Here is a 26,738-nt window from a genome sequence, read left to right as displayed (position 1 = left end):
TGGTGGCATCATTGAAAACATTTGGTAATTTAAATGCCTCCCTATTTTCAAAATATCGCCTAATAATGAATGGAGATCACATGTGATATTTAAGACATTGAATATTTAGAAAGCACTGCACGGGGCAAATAACCCACAATTGCCCCATGCAGTACTTTCCATGTGATTCCAACTCATAATTAGGTGGTATTTATTTTAAAAATAACAGAGATTTCAAATAGCACATTTATATTGTTAGCTCAATAGTTCTAATTAGGCCCAGGGAGATTCTCCATCCATCCCCACTTTCTTTCTACAGATTCTACTCACAGGTCTTCCTATTCACCCTCAGCTGCAGATCCATGTTACTTTAGTCGAACACTGTTCCGCGTAGACAAAGTTGAGGACCCAGGTATCAGGAGCAGCGGCTGAAAGAGCCTAAATAACAATGTTTCTCTTTGCAACCCATTTCCTGAAACATTTGACGCAGATCCTTATTCGTAGAGGCAAGTAATAGCAAACAATCCTGGAACCAGGTCTACCAGGACATACTGTGGGTGTGGTGTCGTCATGTGTTCCAGTACATGCTTCATCAAAGTGAACTTGGGGTATAAAAAGGCGACGGGTTAGCCCAAATGTAAAAGTCATCCCTTTGTTAAGACCTTGAAAATATGAAAAGGGAATCTATACGGAAAAATGGTAAATCTCTTGTTCTCCGCTAGTGATATGATCGTTTATTTATATAGCGCCTATACACAATGTGTTTGAAAGCGCTTCAAAGCAAGGGAGGGAACAAGGGAAAATACAACCACATTCTTACAGGCCATGAACAGTAAGGATGTGAAATTAACTATCGTACTCAGCCTGACGACATTTCAGATAGTGCAAGAGCTAAGACATAGATAAGGAAGGGAGAGGGAGAGTGGGAAGGAAATGGAAACAGACAGGCGACTACCGTACTAGGCCTGATGACAAATGTTCCGTAGTGGCTTCTTCTAATGTCTACTACCTGTACGACTTGTGAGCAAGTACAGCAGAAAAGTATATCCAAATGAAAAAGAGGATACTTGAAACAACTTCCTGCCACCAAGAAAGACAAATATCGAGCTACACTCATTGGAGTGCTCACTGTAGGAAGAGCGAAGTTGAAGCTATTGTCCGAGATGCACCTCTAAATGGAGAGACACGACTAAATACAGAACACGGCCCCAAAGGTGGAAGAATATTTGGTGGCACAGACACAGCTGCTGCATCCCTGGCCACCCACAATCATCCTCCGTGCATGATAAATATCTTCTAGACTCCAAAGGTGATGGCCGAAAGATCTGTATCCCATTCTTTTTCACCACTAGTAATCCCTCTTGATCACGTTCCATGCCATGACCTTTTTTCTCATCTGTGGCATCACAGAAGGGCTTCCAATGTGCAATTATGTCCTAACTGAGCCCCAAGTCAGCAATTCAGTCATAAAGGATGCTGTGCCCGCTGCAAGGCCATAGTTTCAAGCATTAGGGAAAGCAGCAGCCGAAGCACAGTGGCTGAAATCCAGCACTGACCTCTAGAGACTCATTAACTAGTTTGTTAGGGCCAAATACAGGCTATATTTGAGCAAAAGAATACGTATTTTGAAATCAACAGAATATTCTGATCCTTTGATCGCAGAAACATTTAAGTCAACATTATTAGTAACATACAAATATCACCTATGTTAGTGTCCACCACATCAGACCCCTTTAGTAGTAAATACAGCCGGCAACTCCTACAGCCAAATTAGGATTTGAACAAGTTGTAACAACTGCATGAGGATTGACAGAAATAACGCCGGTGGAATATAAGGGGCTGCTCATCCATTTACAGGGTGTTGGTGGCTATTCTGTGATTGGATGCATGTTCATGACTACCATGGTATGGCAATTACAGACAGCATCAATGCCACAAAAAAACTCCCCACGCTCTAATGAGGGCTATCGAGCTTTCAGGGCCATTGGTGAGTATCGTGGGACTAGCTAGATACAATGTTGGCGCAATTTAGGGTGGATTGTGTGACCAAAGAAAAATATGTGATGAACTTAAGGATTGCTTTGTAGTCAGCTGATCATTTTGGGGTCATTTAAATATCAACTAAGTGACCAGACCAGATCATCAAAAGCAGATGTTTGTATGATCGCTAAACAAGGCATATTTGTTTCCAAGTGTCCCAAACTGATGTGTGTGTTGAACAGGAAATCGCTTAAAATTAGGCATTTGGAGCATAGTATATTCTGTGATGTGTTAAGTAAGTGGTATGTAAAAAAGATTTAATGAAAAAATGTTCTATCTTCCCAGACCTTCGGCCTGAAAAACCTGTGGTGATGGTCCCACCAACACCGGCGCAGTACGATTCCTTGGGCGCCATCATCGGCATCATCATTCTGGTGATTCTGGTGGTGTCACTGGTCACCATGTTTCTTTGTTACCGCCACTGGCAGAAGGGCAAAGAGAACCGCAGTCTCTCAGTGGCATACACGTCAGGGAGAATGGTCAACTCCGAGTATGCAGTGCCAGGTGAGTAGAGGTTGTGGCATGCATTCCGGGGATCTAGCGCACATCTGACACACATCATCTTGCATGTTATAGAATGAACCAATTTCATTTCCATCAGATATATAAATATAGAAAAGTTGTATACTTAATATATCTGTTCTATAGGAGCACCACAGAAAGGTATGATCAGGACTTGGCGTTTGGAAAAGCATTTTTTTTTTGCCTCCTTCGGTCTCCATGGAAAGCAGGCAAATAAGGGTGTTGAGAAGATAGTACCATGCTCAGCAGGTGGCCGCTAAAGCAGATTGCCAAGTGCAGCATTCTAACTACATTAGACAAGAGCAAGATAAAATGGTGTGGAAGACCGTAGCAAATATCTAAGCAAACTAATTGGCACACAAGAGGTTAATACCGTGGATAGGTAATGAAGAAAAGAGTAGAGGCACACGCAGAATAGGGAATGTTAAATATTACTTCATTGACACCTTTTCATGTGTGTGTAACTAAATTGACAGCCAGTGGCCATCAATTTTCTGAAGGATCTTTTTTAAGGTGGTTCGTCTCATCATTGTGCATATTGTAGGGCACAGCATGGCCAGATGAGCGGTGAGCTCCACTTCTGTTTCTGACTTGGAGTTATTTTTAAGTGATGCTCTTCATCACTGCAATTCCTCCCCAGCATGAAGGGCACCTGGTAGCCACACCCCAAGTCCTGGCTTGTGAACAGGGATCTGAGGGATATGCATGTGTTCATGCTACTGAGTGCCTCGGGTATTCCTAGAGATCCGGGAATTTATAACATCAAAATACCGTTGCTAAGGTGAACCCTGTTTTACTCCTGCTAATCAGAAAAATGTTCCTCCCAGCAGTAAAAGGCTGGCAGAGTTAGATTGCAAACTTAATATATTTTTGATCAAAGGAAGGCCCTTCATACAACAGAACGCCACAAAAGAATGCACAGTTAATATGCAGCAATGGATGACTCAAAGTCACTTTCAAATAAAGAAGACCACGTCTGAGCTTATGATCCAAAGACTGTGCACGCCTCAGGCGAATGCCAACCTCAAGCCTTCTTTCATAACTATTTTTGAAGAATCTATTCCCCAGATATGAAAAATGTCCCTGAAACCGATTGATGGGCGGATGACAAAGACTTATTTTAGTAGCCTTTCAGAACTTAAGAGAGGCCACACAATCTTTCCATGAAGGATTTACATTTGGAGTCTTGTAAGGGCGTAAGGATTTATGTCCCAGAATTTGAAAAAACATTTCATGAAAGCTGCGTAAGCAACATAATGGAATTATATAGAAAATTAAGGCAAAAAAGCAATATGTCTAGCTTTTACTTCTAGATTTCCTGCACTGCCCCCATTGAAAATGACCCCAATAATATTGCATGCCTGCATGGGTTTAGTTGTCATGTCAGTATTTCTTTGTTGGCATGCCTGTGGGATGGGGGAGGTGTTTTCACTGTTTAGGTCCAGTGCTTGTACATGGTGTGGACAGAGGGGCGTGTGGGCCGTGAAGTCACAGTAATGAGGTTGTGTCCGGAGTTGTGGAGGTTCCATGATATCTTCTTCACCTTGCGGTCTTGCGTGCCCCGTCACGTGGAGGGCAACTTGTCCAATGTTTCTTATCATGCGTTATCATTTGCTCTACTAAGCATGACCTGGCGCGAGCAGATTCGCTGTGCATGGCAGATGCACACGCTTCCCCGTGCTTGGTAGGACCCAATGGGCCTATCACACAAACCTTTCAGTAGTGCAAGCCACTTTTGCATGGTATTTTCACCGGGTCAAAATTTCCATGAAGCAAAAACGACTGCTGCAGTACTTATAAAGTCTTGGTTAAAAAAAAAAGTGTACACATTGCCAGCATCTTATGTTATTGTCTTAAGTTCGTGCCATTAGTTCGTGCCATTAGTACTCCGGCCCGCAAGACCAGGTTACTAAGAGCATTTTTTCTGTTCCGAAATGCTGGGGCGTTTCAGAACAGAAAAAAAAATATGAAAGAAAATGGCAGCCAGGGAAGGGAAAACGGAGTCCGTTTTCTTTCCATGGCGGCCATCAGAGCGGATGCTCTGGGAGCAGAAGTGGTCCCAGCGCATTCGCTCTCAAAAAAAGTAGGAATAAGAAGGTAAGTGGGGGTGGGAGAGGAGGGAGGGGATTGTTTGCAGGCGAGAAGGGAGGAAAAAAAAAACACCTACGTGAATCCCCGGTGGGAGAGGATGGCAGCCGCCTGCTGTCTGGAGGCTCGGAGCGGGGATAGCCCCGTTTCGAGCCTCCTCATTGGCCGAGGGGCTGCCACGCCCCCCACCGGGAACAATGGCAAGGAAACCCGGCCGAGGAATTCCCAGTCGGGTAAAGCCCCGGCCAGGGCCAATCAGAATGTTTGTTACATTCTGGTTGACCCTCGCCGGGTACTAATACAACTTATTATTTTAAATAATAATAATAATAATGCGCTGCTCAGTGTCTGCTAATGTGTGATGGTTCTATACCATGGTGCGGAACCATGCGGAATCATGTAGTATTATGTTGCAGCTTACACAGAATCACTTCTTCCTCTGTTTTCAGATGTTCCGCCCAGTTACATGCACTACTACTCCAACCCGAGCTACCACACTCTGACCCATTGTGGGCCCACCCTTCCCCCTGTCCCCAACAACCAGGAGCGGGGGAGCTCTGTCAAGGTAAGACTATGTGCAATTCTCGAGATGGCCAGTCGCGCAACAGTGCTTTGGTTCCGGCGAAGGGGAATTGGGGCCTTGGATAACCAGAATGGGGTGGGTCTTTGAAATCGCGTCCGGATCCGGGCCCTCAGAATGAGGAATAACCGGGCCATTCCGAGTTCGGAAGGCCTGGTAATTCCTCCCTCCAAGGACCCGGACCCAGTCCTTCCCCATTCCCATTTCAGCCCCCATAGGGCAATGGGAATGGGAGAGGGAGCAAACAACGGGCCATTACGAGTTGGCCCGTTGTTTGCTCCCTCTTCCCCTTGCGGGACCCGGTAAGCACACCTAGTTTGACCAAGCGTTGCTTCCTGGGTCCCGCGAGGGGACCTCGTAATGAGGCGGTACGGGGTAAACGGCGTCGGCACCTTTTACGGCACCTTTTACGGTCGTAATGAGGCCCATTGTGTTAAGTGGTCGATGCCAAAGTTTAGTTGTGGCTGAAGTTCAAAGGCTTGGCATTGGGTGTAACATTCCATGTGGCCCTTAATGAACGGATGCCCTTTGAACCATGGATGGAGTAAGTCTTAATAATGTCCATTTACTCATTTCAGTTGGGGTGGTGGGTTGGATTAAATTGGCATTGGAAGGGTAGCAATCCAACTACATGTTGCTTACATTTACTGACCTCACAGTGCCCTCCTACAGTGCAGTGAGGCACTCTGAGGAGCCTCAGTGCACCCATGATCCCTCCCCCCGGCTCAGCCTCCATTTACAGCTGTGGGCAGTAGTCTGAACAAGCAGTGCTAAAGCTAACAGTTCTGGATTTGTAAACGTAAAGGGTAACATTATTTTGTAAAGCCACCACCAGACGAAAAAAAAGTCTTACTCTACGTTTTTTCAAAGGCAGACTTACCGGATTTGCTAATGCTTGCTACTGTAGATGTGCCATTGATAATACTTCCCAATGCTTCCACTTCAAAATGGCTGCACTGTTTACTCTGTAGCCATATTCGTCTGTTAATATCCGAACAATACGTATCATGCACCCTCCCGAAATCATCCATGTCTCATTTCATACACATGAGGTCTTGCTGTTTGCATTATACATGTCTGCTTTCGTTTCCGACAAACAACGTCACAAGCTGCTCAGAACAAAACGTGCACATAAAGCCCCCGAGCAGCTTTGTAAACACACACAGATACAGTCAAAGGGCCTCATTAGAAGTATGGCAGTCCGGTATTAACATGCCGGTAAATTCTCTTTCTGGTACGTTTCCGGACCTCCATAACACAAGTTTGGTGGTGTGGTGACCGGATTTACCTGCAGCTCAGAGCTGCCAGTAATTCAGGCACCGCGCCACCAGAGAATCCTGTTATTACGATTGCCGACACTTGGAATATGCTGGTAAATCCAAAATTCCAAGTACTGGTAACTGTATTACCATGTCTCACACGTAACGAGGCGCATACTGTTGTACAAAAATACTAATCTGTAATCCCAAATGCTATTCTGTAACATAATCAAGAGATTCCTTCACAGTAATATATGGTAATAGTGCATGTCAAAGCTCAAAGCTGTGACACACCAGGAAACATTCACACTAAATAGAAACATGATTATTTGCTGTATGTAAATTATAAAATCGTCAAACATGTCCTACAATTCCAAGATGAAAATAGTGGCAATGCCCTTTTAGTTAAAATGTAGTGAGCCAATAAAAGGCTCTCTCTGCATCATGATGCAGTTGCCTGCTGTGGATTGGGAGTACAGTATTATATTATGTAAGCACACTAACAGTGGCAGCCATAAACAAATACATCTGCAATGCCCGCAATGGTGCTTCCAGTGACAAGGGCCTTCGGCTACCGCACACAAGAACAAAAACCAGGAAATTAGCTTCCTGGTTCCTGCACATGCACGCAGGAGCCGGAGCGACACTTCGCCAGCACGCCGTTGAATCTGGATGTGTGGGGAGGAGCAGGAGCGCCCCTTGCACATTCAGTCGTGCAGTTGCCCAGCCTGCATATCCAATGGGCCGGGCAAGTCTAGGGAAGCAAAATGCCTATTGGACAAGTGCTCTGGGAAACATAACCATTCAAAGGGAAACCACATTTTGTTTTGACAGTTTAAACCATGGCTCATCCGCAGTGGGCAATGGTTTTGATAGGTCAGTGCCATCTCGCCCATTATGGACTAGCTGCCCCTGCTTGTGAAGGGCATCATCATTGTTCAATGTCACAAGAGGCAGTCAAGCAAAGCATGGCAACAGCCGCAACACCGTGGAAATATGAGGTCACAGTTCGAAAAAATCCTGCCCATGTCACACTCCCTTAACAGATGAGTCCCTTAGGAGAGAGCAAGGACAGCATGACAATGGCTAACACCAAACAAAAAAGGAAAACATTTGTCAGAATGATGGAGGGTCTCTATCCAAGTATCCTTATGCTACTCCAAGTAGCTGGCGATCCGGTGATTGGACACCTTCGGTGGTTTGTCAGAGTGAAAACAGAATTATTCGGTCGGTTTGTTCCTCTGCCTCTCGAGGCTCAACTCTCATGTTGCTTATGATGTACGTGCACAGTTGTCATTTTTCCACCGTGCTATTGGCCGCTGCAAGGGTTTTACCGACATGGGCAAAAGCTAGGCTTCCTTCTTCACACACTGACAAATAATAGATAGCCTGACCATAACACACCCTGCCCAAATATTCATCCTCATTTCTTCCTCATGTTTTAAAATGTCTCCTTAAGGCATGGTAAAACTTACTCATACACTTATTCAATCATGCAAACTTTGGCAGGATTAGAAATTACCATATCTGGAAAGACCAGACACATGACCATTAGACATTTTTCTTTCTTTTTTCTTCGCTAAACAGTTTTATCTTAAAAACGTTTGAAAAATCAAATTCCAGGCCATCCTTCCCATCAAAGCAAAATGACCCAACGACTTGGAGAAGTGAATCTTCATTTCCTTAGTCAGAAAGAACATATCTCTCGCCGGCCTTCAGTGTGATTAACAGTCATCAACTATTACGTTTTAAAGCTTCTCTTGTGAATTTTGCAGCGGCTAGTGATAGTCCCTGCTTCTTTTGACTCCTCAGCATTGGCCACCATTCGTCCGTGGACATGTTACGAAATCTGCTAGAAATGTTCCAAAGTGTTTTGTTCTGAGCGAACTTAATGATTTGCAGTCTGAAGATAGATGCCAGAGATTTTCCTCCTGACTCCTGACCGACAACTTCACAGAATCTGCAATCCGAGGAGTTCACCCTCCTTAGAGCCCATCACTTAGTTATTTTTACAGCAGTTCAGCCGCATCCTCATGAAGTCTGATCTGAAGCATGGGTCCGGAAATGTTCTGAAGTATTCTGGCAAGGAGCCTCTGCTTCTCGGCTCCTTAGCTGCATCATTGTAAAAATTGTACTTGGTTAGTTCATCAGCAATGGAGATCCAAATCCGCGGACAACAGATTCTTCTTCACTGTCACCAGAGTAATCCATAGATCATCTAATAAAACTCCAAAAACATTCAATTTTGCTCGCCACTTGGCTCCCCACATGCCCCATAGGCTTTCATCCTTTTTCAATAGGGCAGATCTAATAATTGCCAACACTGGTGGGGCTTCTGGATTGAGGCACTTGCCGAAGAAGTTTAAATTTTTCCATTCAACAATTGCTTGAAGAGAGCAAAGGCCCAGCACTCCTTTTATGACCTGAATAGGAATGGATTTAGACAAGCCGAAAGTCTTTTTCCAATAAAGCCCTAAGAGAACATTCCAACGCTTTGTCACTCCGTATGATAGGATTGGGACCACCTTGAGCTTGTACATTTCAAGGACGGGTATCATGGAAAACTGACAAAATGTATGCTTTATTATCAAAGCATGGTTTGCTACGGCTGTTACCTTCCCACTCTGGGAGATTCCAGTAACTGTTTCTATCGAGCTTGGTGAAACACATACCCCCAGATATTTTAAGGTTTTCACCGACTCCAGTCCCTCCTCACCGACAAACCAGTAGGGACATTTCCTCATTACCTGAGTACCCTTCCTGATTTGTAAAATCTGTGTCTTTGCTATGTTGATCAGTAAATTGTTTTATGAAGCATAGTCCTTCAAAGCTTTCAGTTGTCTCGGCAATCCAACAGCAGTTTTATCGAAGATTACCAAGTCGCCAGCATATAACAACCGGGATATCTTTACCCCCTTTATAGATGGTGGAATACATCTGACCTTGTCCAGTGATTCGCGCCTTGAAACACTTGTGTATAGGTTTGTTATAAATGTCATATCATATCATTTATTCAGGTCAGAGATGTATAGGTTGAAGATAGAAGGGGTCAATGGACAGCCTTGTTTTTCCCCTGTGTTGAAATATCTTCGCTTAACCATCCATCGGTGTAAGACAGATTTTAATAGAGGTATTCAAATGTAAACCTCTTATTTGGGCCACCAGATCTTCAGGGCAGCCCCCGTTTGTCCATGTAAGCCACAGGCGTTCCCAGTCAATACGATCGAACTCTTTCTGAAAGTAAAAAAAAGCCAGGTACAGCTTTCCTTTTGCCCTTAAGGTTTTGTTCTTTAGGATTGATACAATACAGATTGGCACAGCTGTACCCAAGCCCTTGATGAATCCAGCCTGAAAGGTGTCATAGTGATCAAATTCACTCACCCACCGCGTTAGTCTGTTTAGGAGAGTGGCATACATTTTACCGAGAGCGTCCAATAATGCGATAAGGCGATAGTTGCTAGGGTCCTGTCTATTGCCGTTTTTAAAGATTGGTATAACATTAGCCGTTGTCCAAGAGGCCGGAATTGTTTGAGTTGTAATCACAATCTTCAGAATCAGCTCAAACATGTTGGCCCATTCCCGCGGGTTTTGCTTCAGTATAGCATTTGACAGGCCGTCAGGCCCGGGCGCTCGGGAGGGGATAGCACATTTGATAAGGTAGATCAGATCTTCTTGAATGAAGTGTAAGTGCCATGTATTTCTAGACCAAGTAGGTGGTTATATTCGAGTCCATTGCCTGCTTTAAAGAGTTTTGAAGAACTTCATCCAGTCAGCCTCTGAGACTCCATTTATCTGAGACAGATTCAGGTCCGACAAGGCACTAGTCAATACACCCCACATTGCAGCAGAACTTTTGGAGCAGATAGTTTGCCTCATTTGTTCCGCATCTAGTTGCAACAAGGTACTTTTATAGCTTTTCAACCAGTTGGTATAGGAATGTTTTATCCTTTGAGTTGGTCTTCTTAGTCCCATTTTTTACCAGAAATGGTGCTAGAGCTTGAACATAGTTTCATGTTTTCATCTCAGCCCTATTTCAGGCATCTTCAATTTTCACATGGAGAGTCTTTGTTGCCTGCAGCACCTCTCCTTTCCTCATTCTCAGTCTGCAGTCATTATTGATAGGTTCGATACCTTGCTCCATCAATTGTCTCCCCTTAGCTGCCAAGCAATTGCTGTGCCAAGACATGTTTAGGATGTTATGGTCACTGGCAGAGGTGACCGACACTTCCAGCCCCCTGTATCGACCAATCAATCAGATCTCTTGACAAAAATATGGAGTCGATTACTGAGGACTGAGTCCCTCTTTTCAAAGTTTTCTTTCGAAGCCCCAATGATTCGAAATGACCATTGATCATATGTAGGTTCCTATTCTTGCCAAACAACATCCAAGCATTGCCTCTCTTGATTTGTGCCTTAGAAGACTCGGGTGTGTTTGTCTTTGTCTTCAAGACAAAGGGAATTCAAGTCCCCACCCAGAAGAATTGAAGGGTCCTTTTGACTATACGCATCGTCAATTGCCAATGTCACTGTCTGCAGCATTTTTTTAATGCAGATTTCTATAGGATTCCAGTAAACGATGATCGTTAGAGACCTACAATCTACTTGACTACTGGTCAATCCTTTTAGGCTGTAGAGTCGTTTGCTGTACAAAATGGCCTCCCATAGTGTGACAAATTTACTTCCCATTCTAGGTCATGTCTGACCAGGGTTAATAGCCCCGATTGGGGGCAGCCTAAAATACCTTTTACTGCAATGTTGTAAAACCATCCAATGTGGGGCACTCATGCAGCCAGTTTCCTGCAGACACACCATGTCAGCCTCAGACCAATTTAGTTCACCCTTTGCAAAGACGTGCAATGATCCTCTTGTGTTCCCTGAGATACAAGAGTGTCCTCTATCTTCGCTTGTAGTTTGTCCTATTTGTTGGAATTAGGGGCTAACACAGTCGCCAACCAGGTCCAATTTTCCAGCTCTTGTGTAGACGTTTGAAGAGCTTTGTTTCCCATAGTCTAGAATGATGGCTCTGTCGTATTAGCACCTTTCATTGTCCGTGTTAATTTTAGCGCCAGTTGTTTGGTGGCATCTGCAAAGTCATCATAACTAGAGGTCAGTAGCTTATCCATGGATCTGATCCTTGGGTCTTGTGGAAATTTAACCCGTAGCTGTTCCCAGCTTGACGGAGAGGAACGTTTTCAAAACTAGAACAGTCGCCTTTGGGCACAGGAGGTTGATGCTTCAGGAATTGACACTCTTTCTCCACTGTGGAATCTGTTAAATCATATCCTAAAATCAAGAAACTTGGGATTGCCGAGAGCATCAAGTCTAGACTGCAAGACAACCATAGACTGCAAGTGCAGGGGCACCAAGTCCAGGCAATCTTCATTTTCAAATTCGACTATAGCCAAATCATCAGTGTTAATTTGTCGCAGAGTTGGAATATATTGGCATATTCTCAGGGCATTTCTCCTGTTTAGAATCAAGTCTCTACCTTTATCAGCCACACACTCCAATCTTAAGCATCTGTCCAGCGTCCAGTTTCCTGATCTCATGCTGTTAAACATTCCGGCCCCTGGAACTAGCCGGACTGCGGTTCGCTGTGGGGTGCAGCAAATTTCTTGGGGCAGTCATACACCTGGCTTTGGTCAGTTTAGTTGGTTGCTTGTGAATTTTCGTAGGGTACGTGTTTTTTTAGGTTAGTCCTCTACTCTTAACCTCAGGGAGCCAAGAGTTTCCACGTTTTTTCTCTGAGAGACCCGCAGCGGCAAGCCCAGGTATATGGGTTCCAGCCTTAGACTCCACAGTCTTTGGACCATGGACTTCCTGTACCCTTGCTAGATCCAATGGTTTCTCTCGTCTCTCAGCCAACGTAAGGAAAACTTTTTTGGGTTCTATTGCTCCTTTGGATCCGACTCTTTGGGCGTCAGTCAAGTCTATCGAGACGATCAAAGAGGCCCCCAATACAAGACTTAGGCCCGATCCAACACCCTCCACTGAGTAGGTTGACAGGTTTAACAAAGTGTTCAACACCTCTTCATCCAAAGAAGTCAGATTACTTGTCCGTTGATTGATAGTGCCAGGAAGCAGATCAGCAGTGTGTCGGCTGTGCTTTTTTGAAATATTCTGCTTTGTCTCTTTTGGTTTCCAAAGCTGCTTCTTACAACGTTGAGGACATTTCTTGGCAGATTATTTTATTTGGTTATTCACTTCCCCGTTTGGACCCTCCCGGAAGCAGTGCAGCAGGGGCGCAAGGGGGCTCTTGGAAGGGCTAGACTCGATAATTCTTCTTGTCCTACTAAAGAGAGGGAAAGATCTGGAATTTCCTGAAGGAGCAGTTAAGTCCACTGTTGGGGTTATTGACGGCGCAAAATGGTGCATAGATAAACCTGGGGGATTTCTATCCGCTGTATTAGGATCTACAATGGGGTGCCCTGTCTCAGGCGATTCATCCGGTATAGAAGGTATAGCAGAGGTCTCCTCCGATTGGATTTTGGACGAGGCCCTAGCAGACCCTACTCCGGACAGCCTATTTGGGTGACGCAGAGGATTTAGGATTTCCTTCTGAGGTGTTGGTCCAAGGTCGTTAGAGCAACATCTAGCTTTATCCCACTGTGCCACGTCATTGTTAGTATTTAATTCAGCAGGGGTTTCACTGTAATGAATCCTCCAACAAATAGCATCCAAGAATGCAGCATTGCAAGCAGAGTGGTTTGTTCTCTTAAGGAGTCATTTAAAGATTCGTAGAGCTTTGTGAAAGGCACTAAGGTGATAATAATCACTGACATTTGGCCAAAAAGATAATTGTTCAGTTTCTTTGGATCGATGTCACTCGTCCCTCCAGACCGTTGACTCTCCTGGGCAGTCTCTCTCAGGCCAATTATTACGTGGCCGAGTGTCATCTTAGCCTTTCTCGAACAATGGCAGAGAGGATCTCGCTTTACTCTTATTCCAGCTAGTGTACGGGTTGGCCAGGTCAATCTTTTGCCATCCGGGTATAGACTCAGGTATGGGAGCTTCAAGCAACGAGCTCTTTTAATGCAGAGTCATCTTGCACAGCTACAAATACTACACAATCGGAATTGGAGATCACAGGAAATTGGTCGGCAGGTACAGGAAGGGGCTGAGTTGTGATGGTTGTGTTGGAAGCCCTCATCAGACTGGGTCCCATACGGGTACTTGCTTTTTGAAGCAGACTCTTTGTCCCACCAGTAACCAAATACATCCTCAACAATTCTTGGTCTCTAAGGTGGATTAGGGATGGTCTATGCTCCTCCAATAGTGGCGGCTGAAGTATCGGAGAGGTTGAAATCACAAGTCCTAGGGCATAGAGTCCAAAACAGTCTTTATTAGGGTGCAAATAGACAATTTCCCCTGGAGGCTTTGGGGGTCGTCTCTGATAGGCAGAGGAGATCTTGGTGGTTTCTGTGCGGAAGTTAGGCCACTGTGTCGAGCTCATCAGAGCTAGGTAGGGACCCCTGCTGGGCCCCGGTGTCAGTGTTGAGACAGGTCTCTAGCAGTTCTATATCAGGTTTGTCCTTTCTCTCAGTTATCGTATTCATAACAGGATTTTCTTGGTGCAGTAATGCTGCTTTATCTAGCATCTGAATTGTTTCTACAGGGCTGCAGCTCTCCCGAGAGTTGGCGCTCAGACTCAGACTCGCCCCTGGTTGTGGTTGAGCCATTTCTGAGCCCACACTCGTCCATTTCCATTTTACTTTGCTGCTCGTGGGTAGAGAGTATGGGGTTGAATGCAAAACCGTGTTCTTTCTCTTATTTTGCACCACCTGATATTCCACAAAAGAAGCCGTCGCCCCTGGTCGACAGGGTAAAGAGGCGACTGTGAGATGCTGCAAGCGGCCCTGATTTACGTCTCCTTCAGCAGGTTGGTGGAGGGGTAGTGCTAATAAGTGCAGGACCCCCCCAGTAGAATGGAAGCAGACGGTAAAGCTGTTGAAAGAGATGGGGCTGCAGTTGGTGTCAAGTTAGATTTCATACCAGCAAGTACTTCGGATGTGGCATCTTCCAGCAGAGAAACGGCTGACAAAGAGAGATTGCGCCAGACTGGCACGTTGCAAGTGCTTGGGTCGCGGGGAGGGAGGCTGTCCAGAAGGAACAGCTAATCCGCCCCCACCCACGGCAACTCCTTCTTGGCCACAGGCTGTGCAGGATGATAAAGATGGCAGCAAAAATGAGGCCGGTTATATCGACGAGGCGCGCACTAAGGGAGCGAGGAGAGCCGTAGATGGATTATCGGGTAAATCAGACCCATGTATTGTCAGGCAAGAGTGGTCTACCCCTGAATCAAAGGCATGGGCGGAGGGATGCAGGTGATCTGGTCTGACAGATTGTCCTGAGGAATAATTACGTCAGGGTCCATTGTCAAAACCTCAGGAAAGACCTCGACCCGACCTTCCCCCTCTGAGACACTCGCCCGCAACTACATTGGTGTTTGTTGTGCACTTTGAAGCGGGCAGCCACTCCTTAGACTCGACGTCCTGTCTCGAGACTCCAAGCCGGTGAGGACAGCTCCGGTGCTCCACGCTTAGGCAATTTCCTGGTCATATTAGCAGATCCTGACACGGTCACCGCAATGGAAGTTCTCCACCAAGCCGAGGCCGGTCAGCCCACTGACGTCAGTCAGCTACAGTCGGCTGACTGGCCGAGTGACTGGACTCAGCTTAGGACTCTGCGCCTGTGAAGGCTAGATATAGCAATACTTAAAGGAACAGCAGCAGAATGAGGAAGCCGCTTTGCAAGCAAAGTCTTTTCTTTTTCTCTTCACACCAACACTATCTCTTACACTGTGGCAGGATTAGAAATGACAAAACAATGGGGGGTGGGAGGCACTAGCACGTAAATATATAACTTGCTAATATTTCTTTTTAAAGACAAGGGGTATTCAAAAACAACTTAGAGTTCTGAATTAACTTCAGGTGCAGAGGGGTAAAAGCCACGAGGCCACTCGGGGCAAATTAAGCACTAAACAAACAAAACCGTGAGTTTCCACATGGTAACCCCATATGCACTCCTCACGGGATAATATCCCTTAGGTAATTAGAGCAATTCACTATGTCATAAGTAATTAATATGCATAGCTCTCAAGTAGAGAGCAGGTGCTCAATCATAGTAAACGTGAAGTACTGGCAATGAAGCCAATATGGTAACTACAAAAATGTTCCAACAAAGCTATAAACATAGGTTTTTTTTGTTTTAATACAAGAATAGCGATTTTCCAGAACACGACAAAATTCGCCAAATGTTTTCAAATAAATACATAAGTAACTAGTGTTTACAACATTCAAACTAGCGTTTTTATGAACTCATTAAAGTCTCTGAAACACATTCCAAATAGCACCATTAGATTCAATCATTTGCCAACGCGTTTCGGATTATCACAGAATCCATCCTCAGGGCTAAGGTAACTATTTGTTCCCATTCTTCATAATGTTTCACAGTTCAAATCTCTAGAAAGTAACCAAAAGATATAATCACTAATAATTAACATACTCGACCTTAATTCAATCACTAGCAAGAAACGCTAGAACACTAACCTTATAATCCATCAGCAATAGGTGTTGTCAATTCGTAGAACCAAACTTTACGGGACCTCAGTGCACGACTGGGACCAGTAGCAGGTAGGCGTGGGACTCTGAGTATTCAGTATCCTACGGGGAGGGGGAAAGTATGCATATGTTAAATAGGGAGAACCTAACTTCATGCGTAGTGAATACCTCACTACAAACTCAAAGCGACTCCTAGCACAACATAAAGACACCTTAAAATGGGGTACAGGATTTAATTAAATCAAACCAACAGAGGGGCATCTAACCAACTACGTCTCATCCCCAGAGTGAACAGTCAAGGCTGTGCAACACAGAGGGGCAGATAAACTTTTGCATGGAGCGGCCAGGTTCCACCTAACTTGGGTCCAGAGACGTGCAGCCGAGTAGCGTAATGGGATTTAGCTTGATTTCAAACCGGTATCCACCGGCGTTCCAAAAAAGTAAAAGGCGTTCCGAGATGCTCGGATCTGGGCGTGAATATAGACCCATCCGACAATGACAATACTATGGACAAAAACGTCCGTGTGTGCACTCACCTCGTATCGAGTGCGATGTATACCGAAAAGTCAGCCGTCCAGCGCATTCGCAGGGGGCTGTCTGTGACTGTTGTTTGTAGGTTTCCACGGCGACGCCACACATGCGCAGCAGTGTGACTGGCCGCCATTTTAGAGTGGGCATGTCCCCAGCCGTAATCAACCGTGTGTGTGCACCATCAGAATTCTAAAGCATAAGTATTCGGGGCGATGCGATTGATCAGAACGGCATCAGATAACGTTGATACCCGGTTAGTGCCACTTCTTAAGGGATAATTATTGGGGCCGGAAGGAACCCTAAACCATCCCATAGTGTATATGATCGGACGGCACTTAGGAGTGGGCAGCAAGGAAAGACGCAGAAATAAATCTGCTCGGGTCCTCGTGGCCACAAAGTTAAGCCGGGCTAAAGCCTGGAGTCTATGTTAGGCAAAAGTGCCTATCAGGGTAATAAGGTGGGCCTGGGGAAATGCAGAACAAGATCTGCCAAAGACCTCATGTGCGTCGGGTTCTAGGAGTGGGCAACAAGGAAAGACGCAGAAATAAATCTGCTTGGGTCCTCGTGGCCACAAAGTTAAGTCGGGCTTAAGTCTGGAGTCTATGTTGGGCAAAAGTGTCTATCAGGGTAATAAGGTGGGCATGGGGAAATGCAGAACAAGATCTGCCAAAGGCCTCATGTGCGTCGGGTTCTAGGAGTGGGCAACAAGGAAAGACGCAGAAATAAATCTGCTCGGGTCCTTGTGGCCACAAAGTTAAGTCGGGCTTAAGCCTGGAGTCTATGTTGGGCAAAAGTGCCTATCAGGGTAATCAGGTGGGCATGGGGAAATGCAGAACAAGATCTGCCAAAGGCCTCATGTTCGTCGGGTTCTAGGGAATACCCCTGCAAACGAAGTTAATCTAGTCAAACGGCACTTAAGGGTGGGCATCAAGGAAGGGTACAGAGTAAAGTCCGCTCGTGTCCTTGTGGCCATTAAAAAGAGCTGTACTAAGGCCGGGAGTATATGTTGGGCAAAATGCCCGATAAGATGGTAAGGTGGGCAGGTGGACATAGGGAGATGCTAAGCAATCTGAATGCCAAGGCTTGTAAAGGAAAAATCCAAGAGAGTAATAACGACCCAAGAAAAGAAAAGAAAAGAAAAGAAAAGAAAAGAAAAGAAAAGGAAAGAAAGTAGAGGAGATCCCTATTAGGGGGTAGAGTCCAGATACACTGCCGGTTCGGGAGCACCAACAATGGCGCAACCCCGCCGTTCACACTCTAGAAGTTGAGGATCCGCATATCACTTACTCAAAGTTGATCAAATACCCACAATCATCTCAATGTTCTGACATTTACATAGACAATCAGATAAGGTATTACATAAGCAAAAGACAGTTCTGTCCGTAGTCTAACCCACTTGTGTCCCACAATTATCTCAATGTTCTGACATTTTCATAGACAATCAGATAAGGTATTACATAGGCAAAAGACAATTCTATCCGTAGTCTGCCCCACTTGTGTCCCCCACGACGGATGTCCAAGAGGTTCACAATCTAATCAACCACCTTTCATTGTATTACAGAGCACAGCATATCCCATGATTAAACCGGAGACAATTATTGACAGCAATTCTCCATTATGTCGATATATGTTTGCGTAGTTCAGTTTTCAAAAAACCCTAATTTTGAAGAAGCTCCTAATCTGAAGCTTCAGGTAGTTAAACAAAACACATTAGATCGAATTCAAGGTTCATGCCCCTTGGACTCAGACAGTCAAGCAGTTCAATCCATAAGATCTCTCTTTGTTGAAGTTTCCTTGTGATGTCACCACCCCTTGGCCCCAATTTAACCTGTTCCAATATGACACATTTCAATTGGGCTACTGTGTGTCCAGCTTCTGTAAAGTGTGTTGCTACCAGTGATTTTGGACTCTTGGTGCGGATATTGGATTTATGCTCCGTCCAACGTATCTTAGCCTTCCTCGTGGTCATCCCTACATGGTAAAGACCGCAGGGACATTTAAGGCCATAGACCACATTCATAGCATCACAAGTGCAGGAATGCTTTAGCCAAATGGGTTTCCCTGAATGTGGCTGTCTTACACTGTTTCCCTTAATAACATTAGCACAATGTTGGCAGTTCAGACAGGGTGTCGTGCCCCTAAATGTGCTCGTGTCTGATCCCCGATTTTGTATTTCTGCTTTAATAAGGCTATTGCGTAAATCCTTATTATTCTTATATGCAAACGTGGGGGTTTGAGGAAAGAGTGTTTGCAATTTCGGGTCCATTTGTAGCATTACCCAATGTTTCTGTATGATCTTCTTTATCCTCTTACTCTGCGTAGAGTGTGTAGTGACATATACGAGAGTCTCATTGGTCTTCCGGGGTTTAGGGGTAAGTAAAGTATCTCTTTGGATATTGCTCACTTTTTCTTTCACTTTTTCAATGAGTGTGTGTTCATATCCCCTTTTTTCAAATTTTCTCTCCAAGATAGCTGATTGGCATATATATTCCACAGGTTCTGAAATATTGCGCCTGTACTGCAGAAATTGACTCAAGGGGACACTGTCCAGTGCCCTTTGTGGGTGAAAGCTAGTTGCAAGCAATAGGCTGTTCCTGTCAGTAGTTTTGGTGAATATACGGGTCTCTAATTTCTGAGCTTTTACATAGACTTCAACGTCCAAGAAGTGAATATTGCACTTACTTGTTAGAGTAGTGAATTGAATCCTTGGGTGAATCTGGTTCATCATTGCAAAAAAATGTCTTAATTCATCTTCAGGACCACTCCAAATACCGAAGATATCATCAATGTAATGGGTGTACATTAGCAAGTGTCTTGACCATCTTGGCGATGAGATCACGTGCTCATACTCAAGGAAATACATATATATGTTCGCATAACATGGAGCCATTGCTGCTCCCATACTAGTCCCTGAGATCTGCAGAAAAAACCTCTCATCAAACTTAAAGAAATTGTTCATCAGAACGAGCTTCAGTAAGGTCAACACAAAAAGGCGGTCACCCTGACAATTCTCTGCATTCAGTAGCAACCACTCCACTGCCTCCAATCCTGATTCATGTACTATATTCGTGTACAAGGATGTCACATCCATTGTAAACAAAGTATCACGTCCTTCAACGAATTCCACTCCTTGTAATTTTTTCCGAAAGGCCATAGTATCACGCAGATATGTCGGTGTGTTTTGTATCAATGGTTGTAGGACTTTGTCCAGGTACTGGGCCAGTGGCTCCAAGAGGCTCTCAGTTGCGGCAATTATCGGGCGTCCTGGTGGTTTCAGAAGTCTTTTATGAATTTTAGGAAGCATATATAATACTGGTGTAATAGGATGTTTGTTTTCCAAAAACCTCTGTGTCTTCTCGGAAATAACCTCCCTCCTCTCTGCTTCGTCCAGTGTCTCCTCTATCAGGGTCATAATTCAGGTTGTGGGGTTAAATGTGATTTCTTGATACGTTTCCTTGTCTGACAGTTGCCGCTCTATTTCCTCCGAATAGTCTTGTTTGTCCATTAGCACAAGTGCTCCCCCTTTATCCGCTGGTTTAAAGATTATTGAATTGTTGTCAAGAAGATTCTTCAATGATTGGCGCTCTCGTGCTGTGAAGTTTCCGGAACCTTTACTTTTAAACTGCAACTTCTTGAAATCCTGAAGTATTGCTTCCTCAAAAGTAGAAAGAACATTGTTCTGCACTGGCGGGTTGAACGTGCTCTTTGGGTTCATCTCCAGATACTCGGATTCCTCCCCATGTTCCTGATCTTCTTCCTCCAAATCAGCAAAAAACACTTTCAGTTTCATTTTCCGGACCAGTTTGAAAAAGTCAATCTTCTCCTTAAGCAGCGTACTATTGTTCTGTGGAACAAAAGAGAGCCCTTTCCTGAGAACCTGTAGCTCCAGGTGGGAGAGCCTGTAAGATGATATATTGACTACTAGCTCTTCTTCTGTGTCTTCTTCCTTGGGAGATTTCTTTTTTTGTCCACGTCTGATAGGTCTTTTTCTAAAAAATGAACCTCAGCGTCTGTAACAACAGTGTCACTGGCACCTGTTGGTTGTATAATCTCTGGTTCCGTGACAGGATCCAATTCAGTGCTAGAGACGTCCGAAGTTGTAACACCAGTATTGGATGCTCCTGGCTTGGCCGCTTGGCCTTGATAAGGTTTATTAGGACGATGCCCGTAGTACTCCTGCCATGTGTAAACAATGTCCAACTTGTAATCAAGCGTGTCACGCCTGAACTTACGTATTTTCTTAGTTTGTAGCTCCTGTTTATACCTCCGTATTTTTTGATTGGTGTCGTCCAAGACTTCCTGGAGTTGGTCTGCAGAATAGCATTTGTTCAAAGACGTCTTGATGTTCTCAATGTCTCCATCCAAGGATTTCAGACTCTGTGCTGATTCCTCAATTGTAAGGAGTATAAGGTCTAAAGAGCACTTATTAAGGATCTGACGCCATCTCTTAACAAATGTAGGGTTCTCCTTACATAGAGTGGGTTCAAGGTTAACCTTCAACCCCCTCGGGATTCTCTGTGCCTTATAATACTGTGCCAATGTTGATGCGTGGAGTTTAAGGTTAACTTCCCGTCGTATTTTCCACTCCAATTGTTTTATAAGTGCTTCTGGTTTCTCTGAGGTTAATAATTCCTTGCCCGTTGATTTAATTAGTGATAAGATGCGATTAGCCTCTTCTGAACTGAAGCCTAAGGTCTCAGCTCTTTTGTTCGTGGTCTAATCAATTTTTGCGAAGGACATACTGGTCCATATACTCAAAAAGGATATCAGTTAATGTGTGCCCTCCCAAGTGTGTGGCCGCTAGGGATACTGACAAAACAATGGGGGGTGGGAGGCACTAGCACGTAAATATATAACTTGCTAACACGGTAACCCCATATGCACTCCTCACGGGATAATATCCCTTAGGTAATTAGAGCAATTCACTATGTCATAAGTAATTAATATGCATAGCTCTCAAGTAGAGAGCAGGTGCTCAATCATAGTAAACTTGAAGTACTGGCAATGAAGCCAATATGGTAACTACAAAAATGTTCCAACAAAGCTATAAACATAGGTTTTTTTTGTTTTAATACAACAAGAATAGCGATTTTCCAGAACACGACTTTAGAAGGATTAGAAATGACCACATCTGAAAAGACCAGACATATGACCATTAGACATCTCTACTTGACACCTACCCACCCTACTTGCAGAGACCCATACAGAGACACATACACACACACACACACACACACACGCATGCACGCACACACACGCACACACATACAAATACAATTTATTGGTAGCAGCTGAACAAACTTCACACCCACAGAAAAAACAAACTCAGGGCATACATCAGCAGTTCACACTTCACCCACATACAAGAGCGTGGGAAACAGCAGTGAAAGCTTCCACTGCAAAAAGGACCCAAATACCACTGGTGGAAACTGTGTAACCTTTCTATAATGCAAAGAACATATACAGTTTGAGTAGCAGCAATGCAACTTTCCTCACACAGCAGGTACAGGAGCGGCACCAGTTGTTCATCCTTCCCTTATACAAAGAACAGGTAGAGAGCAACCTCCTTCTCAGCTAAAGCAGGAAAAGCAAAGACTGCAGCAGATAATTCTTCCCACACTCATAGAACAGGTACAGCATGTGGAGCATGGAAGGCTTTGCTCAGAAAAACCGGGGCAGCTCAGAGAGTTGCAGTGCCAGCTTCTTCTGACACACAGTACTGATAGAGTATGGGACGCAGCACTGCATGCTTCCCACAAGCAGAGAAAACAGACAGCCATGGTGAAAGAATTGAAATACATTCATTACATAGTATAGATCAGCTAGCTCATTACATAGTATAGATCAGCTAGTGCTATCAGAGTGCAAAGTCCTGCACACAAACAGAAAAGTCACAGCAATGGCAGCAACATCAGATCAAGCATCCTTAACATACCAGGCCCTCGCGCCCCTTGTTGTTTAATATTTGATAGTCCACAATGTAGTCTCTCATGTCCCTTCTACTATATTGTGTTCCATAGATTTTGCCTCATACCTCTTATAAGGTAATGCTTCATTCCTTAGATTCTATACTTAATTCCTTTGATTCTGTCATCTCTAATCTATTCTGTTATAATAAGTAGTAATCACTGCGTCTTCAGATTCTAGAGCCCCCATACTTTGTGTTTGATATAGCCTTGTAGACCGACACAGGGGTCATTATCACGGGCTAATGACCTGCCATCAAGTTATGGTCCAAGGCAAAGCCGAGGGCCATAAGTTAGGGAAGGGTGATTATCCCAAGCAATATTTTTTTATTTAAATGTTTTTATTGTTGCATAACACCAAAATGAACATACACAGTCAAAAAGTCTGTCACCCTCCCACGTCCATTGACCATCCTCTGAGATCGGTCATGGTAACTTCAAGCTTAGTCCTTGCATCCGGTATCCCCATCCTGTACAGTATAACAACCCACGTACTGGCCATGCATAGCATGCAATAGAACAAACCTCCTGCCTATGTACACAGAAGCCCGACTGCCCTGCACAGGGCCTTAACATCCAAGTGAGGCTTCAGGAACAACATAGGAAGACCCAATATAACCCTCCCACATATTGTCCCCAGTTTGGGGTCATACAGTTCATAGTGGTATATCGTCCAGGGAGGAGGAGCGTTCCTTCAGGAGCATTCCCCAGTTCATGGTCACATTCCTACTTTCTCCCCCCACCCCCTCACTTGGCGTCCTAACACCTAGCTTTCGGCTGCAACCCATATTTTTACATTCCAAAGCCACTATACTATAAAGGGCCCTACCTGGCACTTCCAGGAGATAGCCAACCTTCTAGCACACAGCAGTAGCAATAAAACGGTGATATTGTTCCTTAGCTTCTTCCTACGGTCCCCAGTAGTAGACCCAGTAGACACACCTTTGGGACACAATCAAACCTACCCTCCACCAAGTTATTCACTCTCTCCATCACCCTCTGCCAATAATCAGCTATAACTGGACACTCCCATAACATGTCCCAAAAGTCAGTGCGCTGCCCTCGACAGCTGGGGCACTGATGCGAGACCTCACTGTTAATCTGTGTGGCAAACCAGAAGAAGGAGTCGGACAAATTACTGACATGTTTCAAGTGTGTTTATTAAAAGTAGAAGAAAGCACCTATCTAGCCCTACGCTGTGAGAGAAGTTCCCTGCCTACGAAACTAAAACTAACGGTGCACAAAAGAAAACAGTCTTTAGTCTGAATTCTAGCCATCTAACTAGCTCTAGCACTAAGAAAATCAAACAAAAAGAAGGACTCCAGAGTGATAGCCTGGGTCTTGGGCTTCTGCCTGGCCCCACACTTGGATTCCTTATCCTTGGGAAACAAAGTTTAAAAGTTTGACAAAGCTGAAACTATACTCTTGGGGCCCCAAGTGAAGGGGTATATCCTAAATCTGGGGAGCAGGCGGAACTAATTGCTCAATTATTTCTGGCTGCATGTATCATGATTCCTCGCCCTTGGAAATCCCCAAAGGGTCCAGTTCTCTCTTTGTGGTGGATTAAAGTGTGGAACGGGCTGGTGGCGGAAAAGGTTGCAGCTGCAAAGGAACGCAAACTTCAGGAATTCTTGAACATGTGGGCTCCCTTGTTGGACTACAATCAGAGCTATCCGGCTTTAACATTTAAACCCAGGCTGGCTAGACTTTATCTGCGGACTGGGGTCTCCTAATGCGATTTGTCTATCTTGAGAGGGAGATTGATGCAGGATATAAAGGGGGGAGGGTTTTCCATCCCAGACTATGCATTTGACATTTGATATGCAGTATAATTACCTACATTTGATTTTTCTTGCTGTAATTCTCCATGTGCCATCCGTTTAATAAAAACAGTTTCAAAAAAAAAGGTTTGACAAAGTTCATAAAAGTTCTGGAAAAGTTCATCCAAGTCTTATAATACAGCTCTCAGATTCCTTTCATCAGGAATCAGGATTTAAATGTGCAACAAAGTTAATCAATTCCTATGTGGTACTTGTCAATTCTCATCCAAGTTCTCTCTCCCTCCAATTCTGTATGTTATATTTTGGGGTTCTTGCACTCCCCAAAGACCACTGGCCGTCTGACAGGCCTGTTTTAGCTTGTCTTGGATAGGTCTTTTGCCCACTCGGCTTTATAGGTGTCCCGTAACCTCTGTGGTTTTCCCAGCCTGGAATAGTAATGTCATTCAGTTTCTCGTGGTTTTCCAAAGCTCTTTGGCCCTCGGATAGGCTTGATTTATCTCTATTCGGGTGTGTCAGGCTCCAGTAACCCTTGTGGCTTTCCCAGCCTTGAATCTTGTTTCTAGGACTCCCCAAAGTCCCTTAGCCCTCTGTCAGGCTTGTTTTATCTCTGTACCGGTTTATCAAGCTCCCGTAACCCTTATGGCTCTCCCAGCCTCAAATCACACTGTTCGCCCCTCTCCACGGCGTTACCTTTTTGGGAGCATTCTCTTCCCTCTGCTGCTCAGCTCAGCAGCTAATACACTTCTTATGCGGTGCTCGGGGCTCTTTGCTGCAGTCTGGTTTTGGCATTGGTTACCAGGCTTCAGGCCCACCACGGCTTCGGTGTGGTTGTGCTATCAGGCGAGGTGGTTGCTTTACCATCCCTATCTCCCAGCCTTGGTTTTCGGTTGGTCAGGACACCAGCCTTCCAGTATCTTGCGAGCATCTCGTTCACTCTCCACACCACCGCTGGCTCTGCAGTCTGGCATGACTCTGCCCCTCCAGGACATCTTCTCATCAGAGGATTGCCTCTGCGTAGTATTCTCTTCTCCTTCTTTCATGTTCCTTGTGGTTTTATAGATGTCATCAGAAACACAATGGGTGTGTGTTGTTTTGGAATGTGGCATTCAGGCTATATCCCACTTTACCTGAAGCCAACGTTATTGACGAGATGTCAGTATTGGGAAAGTCCAAAACAGCATCACAAATAAAAGGGTTGGGTCGTTGCTCTGCGGCGGTAGGGTCCAGGAGAGATCCAGCAGTACCTGAAGACAAAGAGATTGAATAAATGTCACTATTCGGTAAATCAAAAACAGGGTTAACAGTCTTTCCAATTCCCATTTAGGCGTATAGCGTGTTGTGGGTAGGGCGTTCCTTATCAGAATGGGAGTCTGTGTCCCCGAGAGGGGATTCATTCCCAGTAAAGCCCCACTTGCCCAGACTCCTAGGTACGGTCTTGCTGTCTTGGCTCACCTCCCTAGCCTCAAAGGGAGTGGCTCCCCTCTGGGGAGAAAGGACAACTTGTCCAGATCCATCACATCCAAATTCATTTTCTCTTGGTTCATATATGCCATTTGAATAGTATTGAAGCAGATTAGCTTGAACCTGGTGTTTTGCAAAACTGTCCAACCTGGTTTTTCGCAAAACTGTCCAACCTGGTTACATATCTTGAGCCATTCCTCGTCACTCATTCCAAGCGATAAAGACTCCTCCAAAGGTCTATAAGGCTATTAGCACATAGTGGTAGTAGCAATACGTTGTTGAGGAGTTTTAGTGGCGAATTGAAAAAGAAACATTACTTTAATAGTGACTAAAGTAAATAGGCAAAAGGATTTAGTAAATTTAATGTGATTTTATTTTGTAGTATTTAAATAACAAGGGTGTATTAATAAATGAAACATTTTAATTGGTTAAACAGAAGAGGGTTTAACATGAACATGCATAAGGTTTGATGTAACAGTAAACTGTTTCTCTATAAGAAAGTGAAAGTATATTCCTGTGTTCTAGCTTTCTCTTTGCTGTTTAAAACAGAGAATAAAAGGTCCTCCTAGAGAGGAAGTGTCTTTACAAAAGAAATCGTGCCAGGAAATTGCATTATTGTTTTCCTGCCTGCTTGTGAAGACAGAATGTTCAGGATGCAGCCAATACCAGTAGTTATTGACTGTTGTCTGAACATTCTAATTGGCTGAAAGAAGGCCAATAATGATCTCCATTTGCTAATAGATGTTAGTTTCCAATGACCTTTGACACAAAAATATCTATTAGGTCCCCCACACTTAAGTCTCTTACATTTAATATATTATGAGCAATACTTAATTCCAAATGCCATACCAAATGAAGAATAATACACATAATTTACTTTTAAACATAATCTTATAATCAGCTTGTTATGGCATCACAACTATCAATTATAATTTAATGAGATAGTTGTGATGTCATCACATTGTACATGA

General features: G+C 44.4%; 1 protein-coding gene across 2 annotated transcripts in view; it reads left to right on the top strand.

The window, feature by feature from the left end:
- The window catches only part of PEAR1 (platelet endothelial aggregation receptor 1), a 390,559-nt gene that overhangs the window by 340,398 nt on the left and 23,423 nt on the right, over nt 1-26,738 (top strand). For both annotated transcript variants that reach the window (XM_069604561.1, XM_069604559.1), the window contains exons 19-20: nt 2,305-2,523; nt 5,079-5,194. In XM_069604561.1, the coding sequence (XP_069460662.1) occupies nt 2,305-2,523; nt 5,079-5,194 (335 nt within the window). The remainder of the gene's footprint in view (nt 1-2,304; nt 2,524-5,078; nt 5,195-26,738) is intronic.

Source organism: Ambystoma mexicanum, chromosome 1p (genome assembly GCF_040938575.1).
Source record: "Ambystoma mexicanum isolate Mex_15411 chromosome 1p, UKY_AmexF1_1, whole genome shotgun sequence".
NCBI classification, from domain to species: domain Eukaryota; kingdom Metazoa; phylum Chordata; class Amphibia; order Caudata; family Ambystomatidae; genus Ambystoma; species Ambystoma mexicanum.
This window is presented reverse-complemented; position numbering and strand designations above follow the sequence as displayed.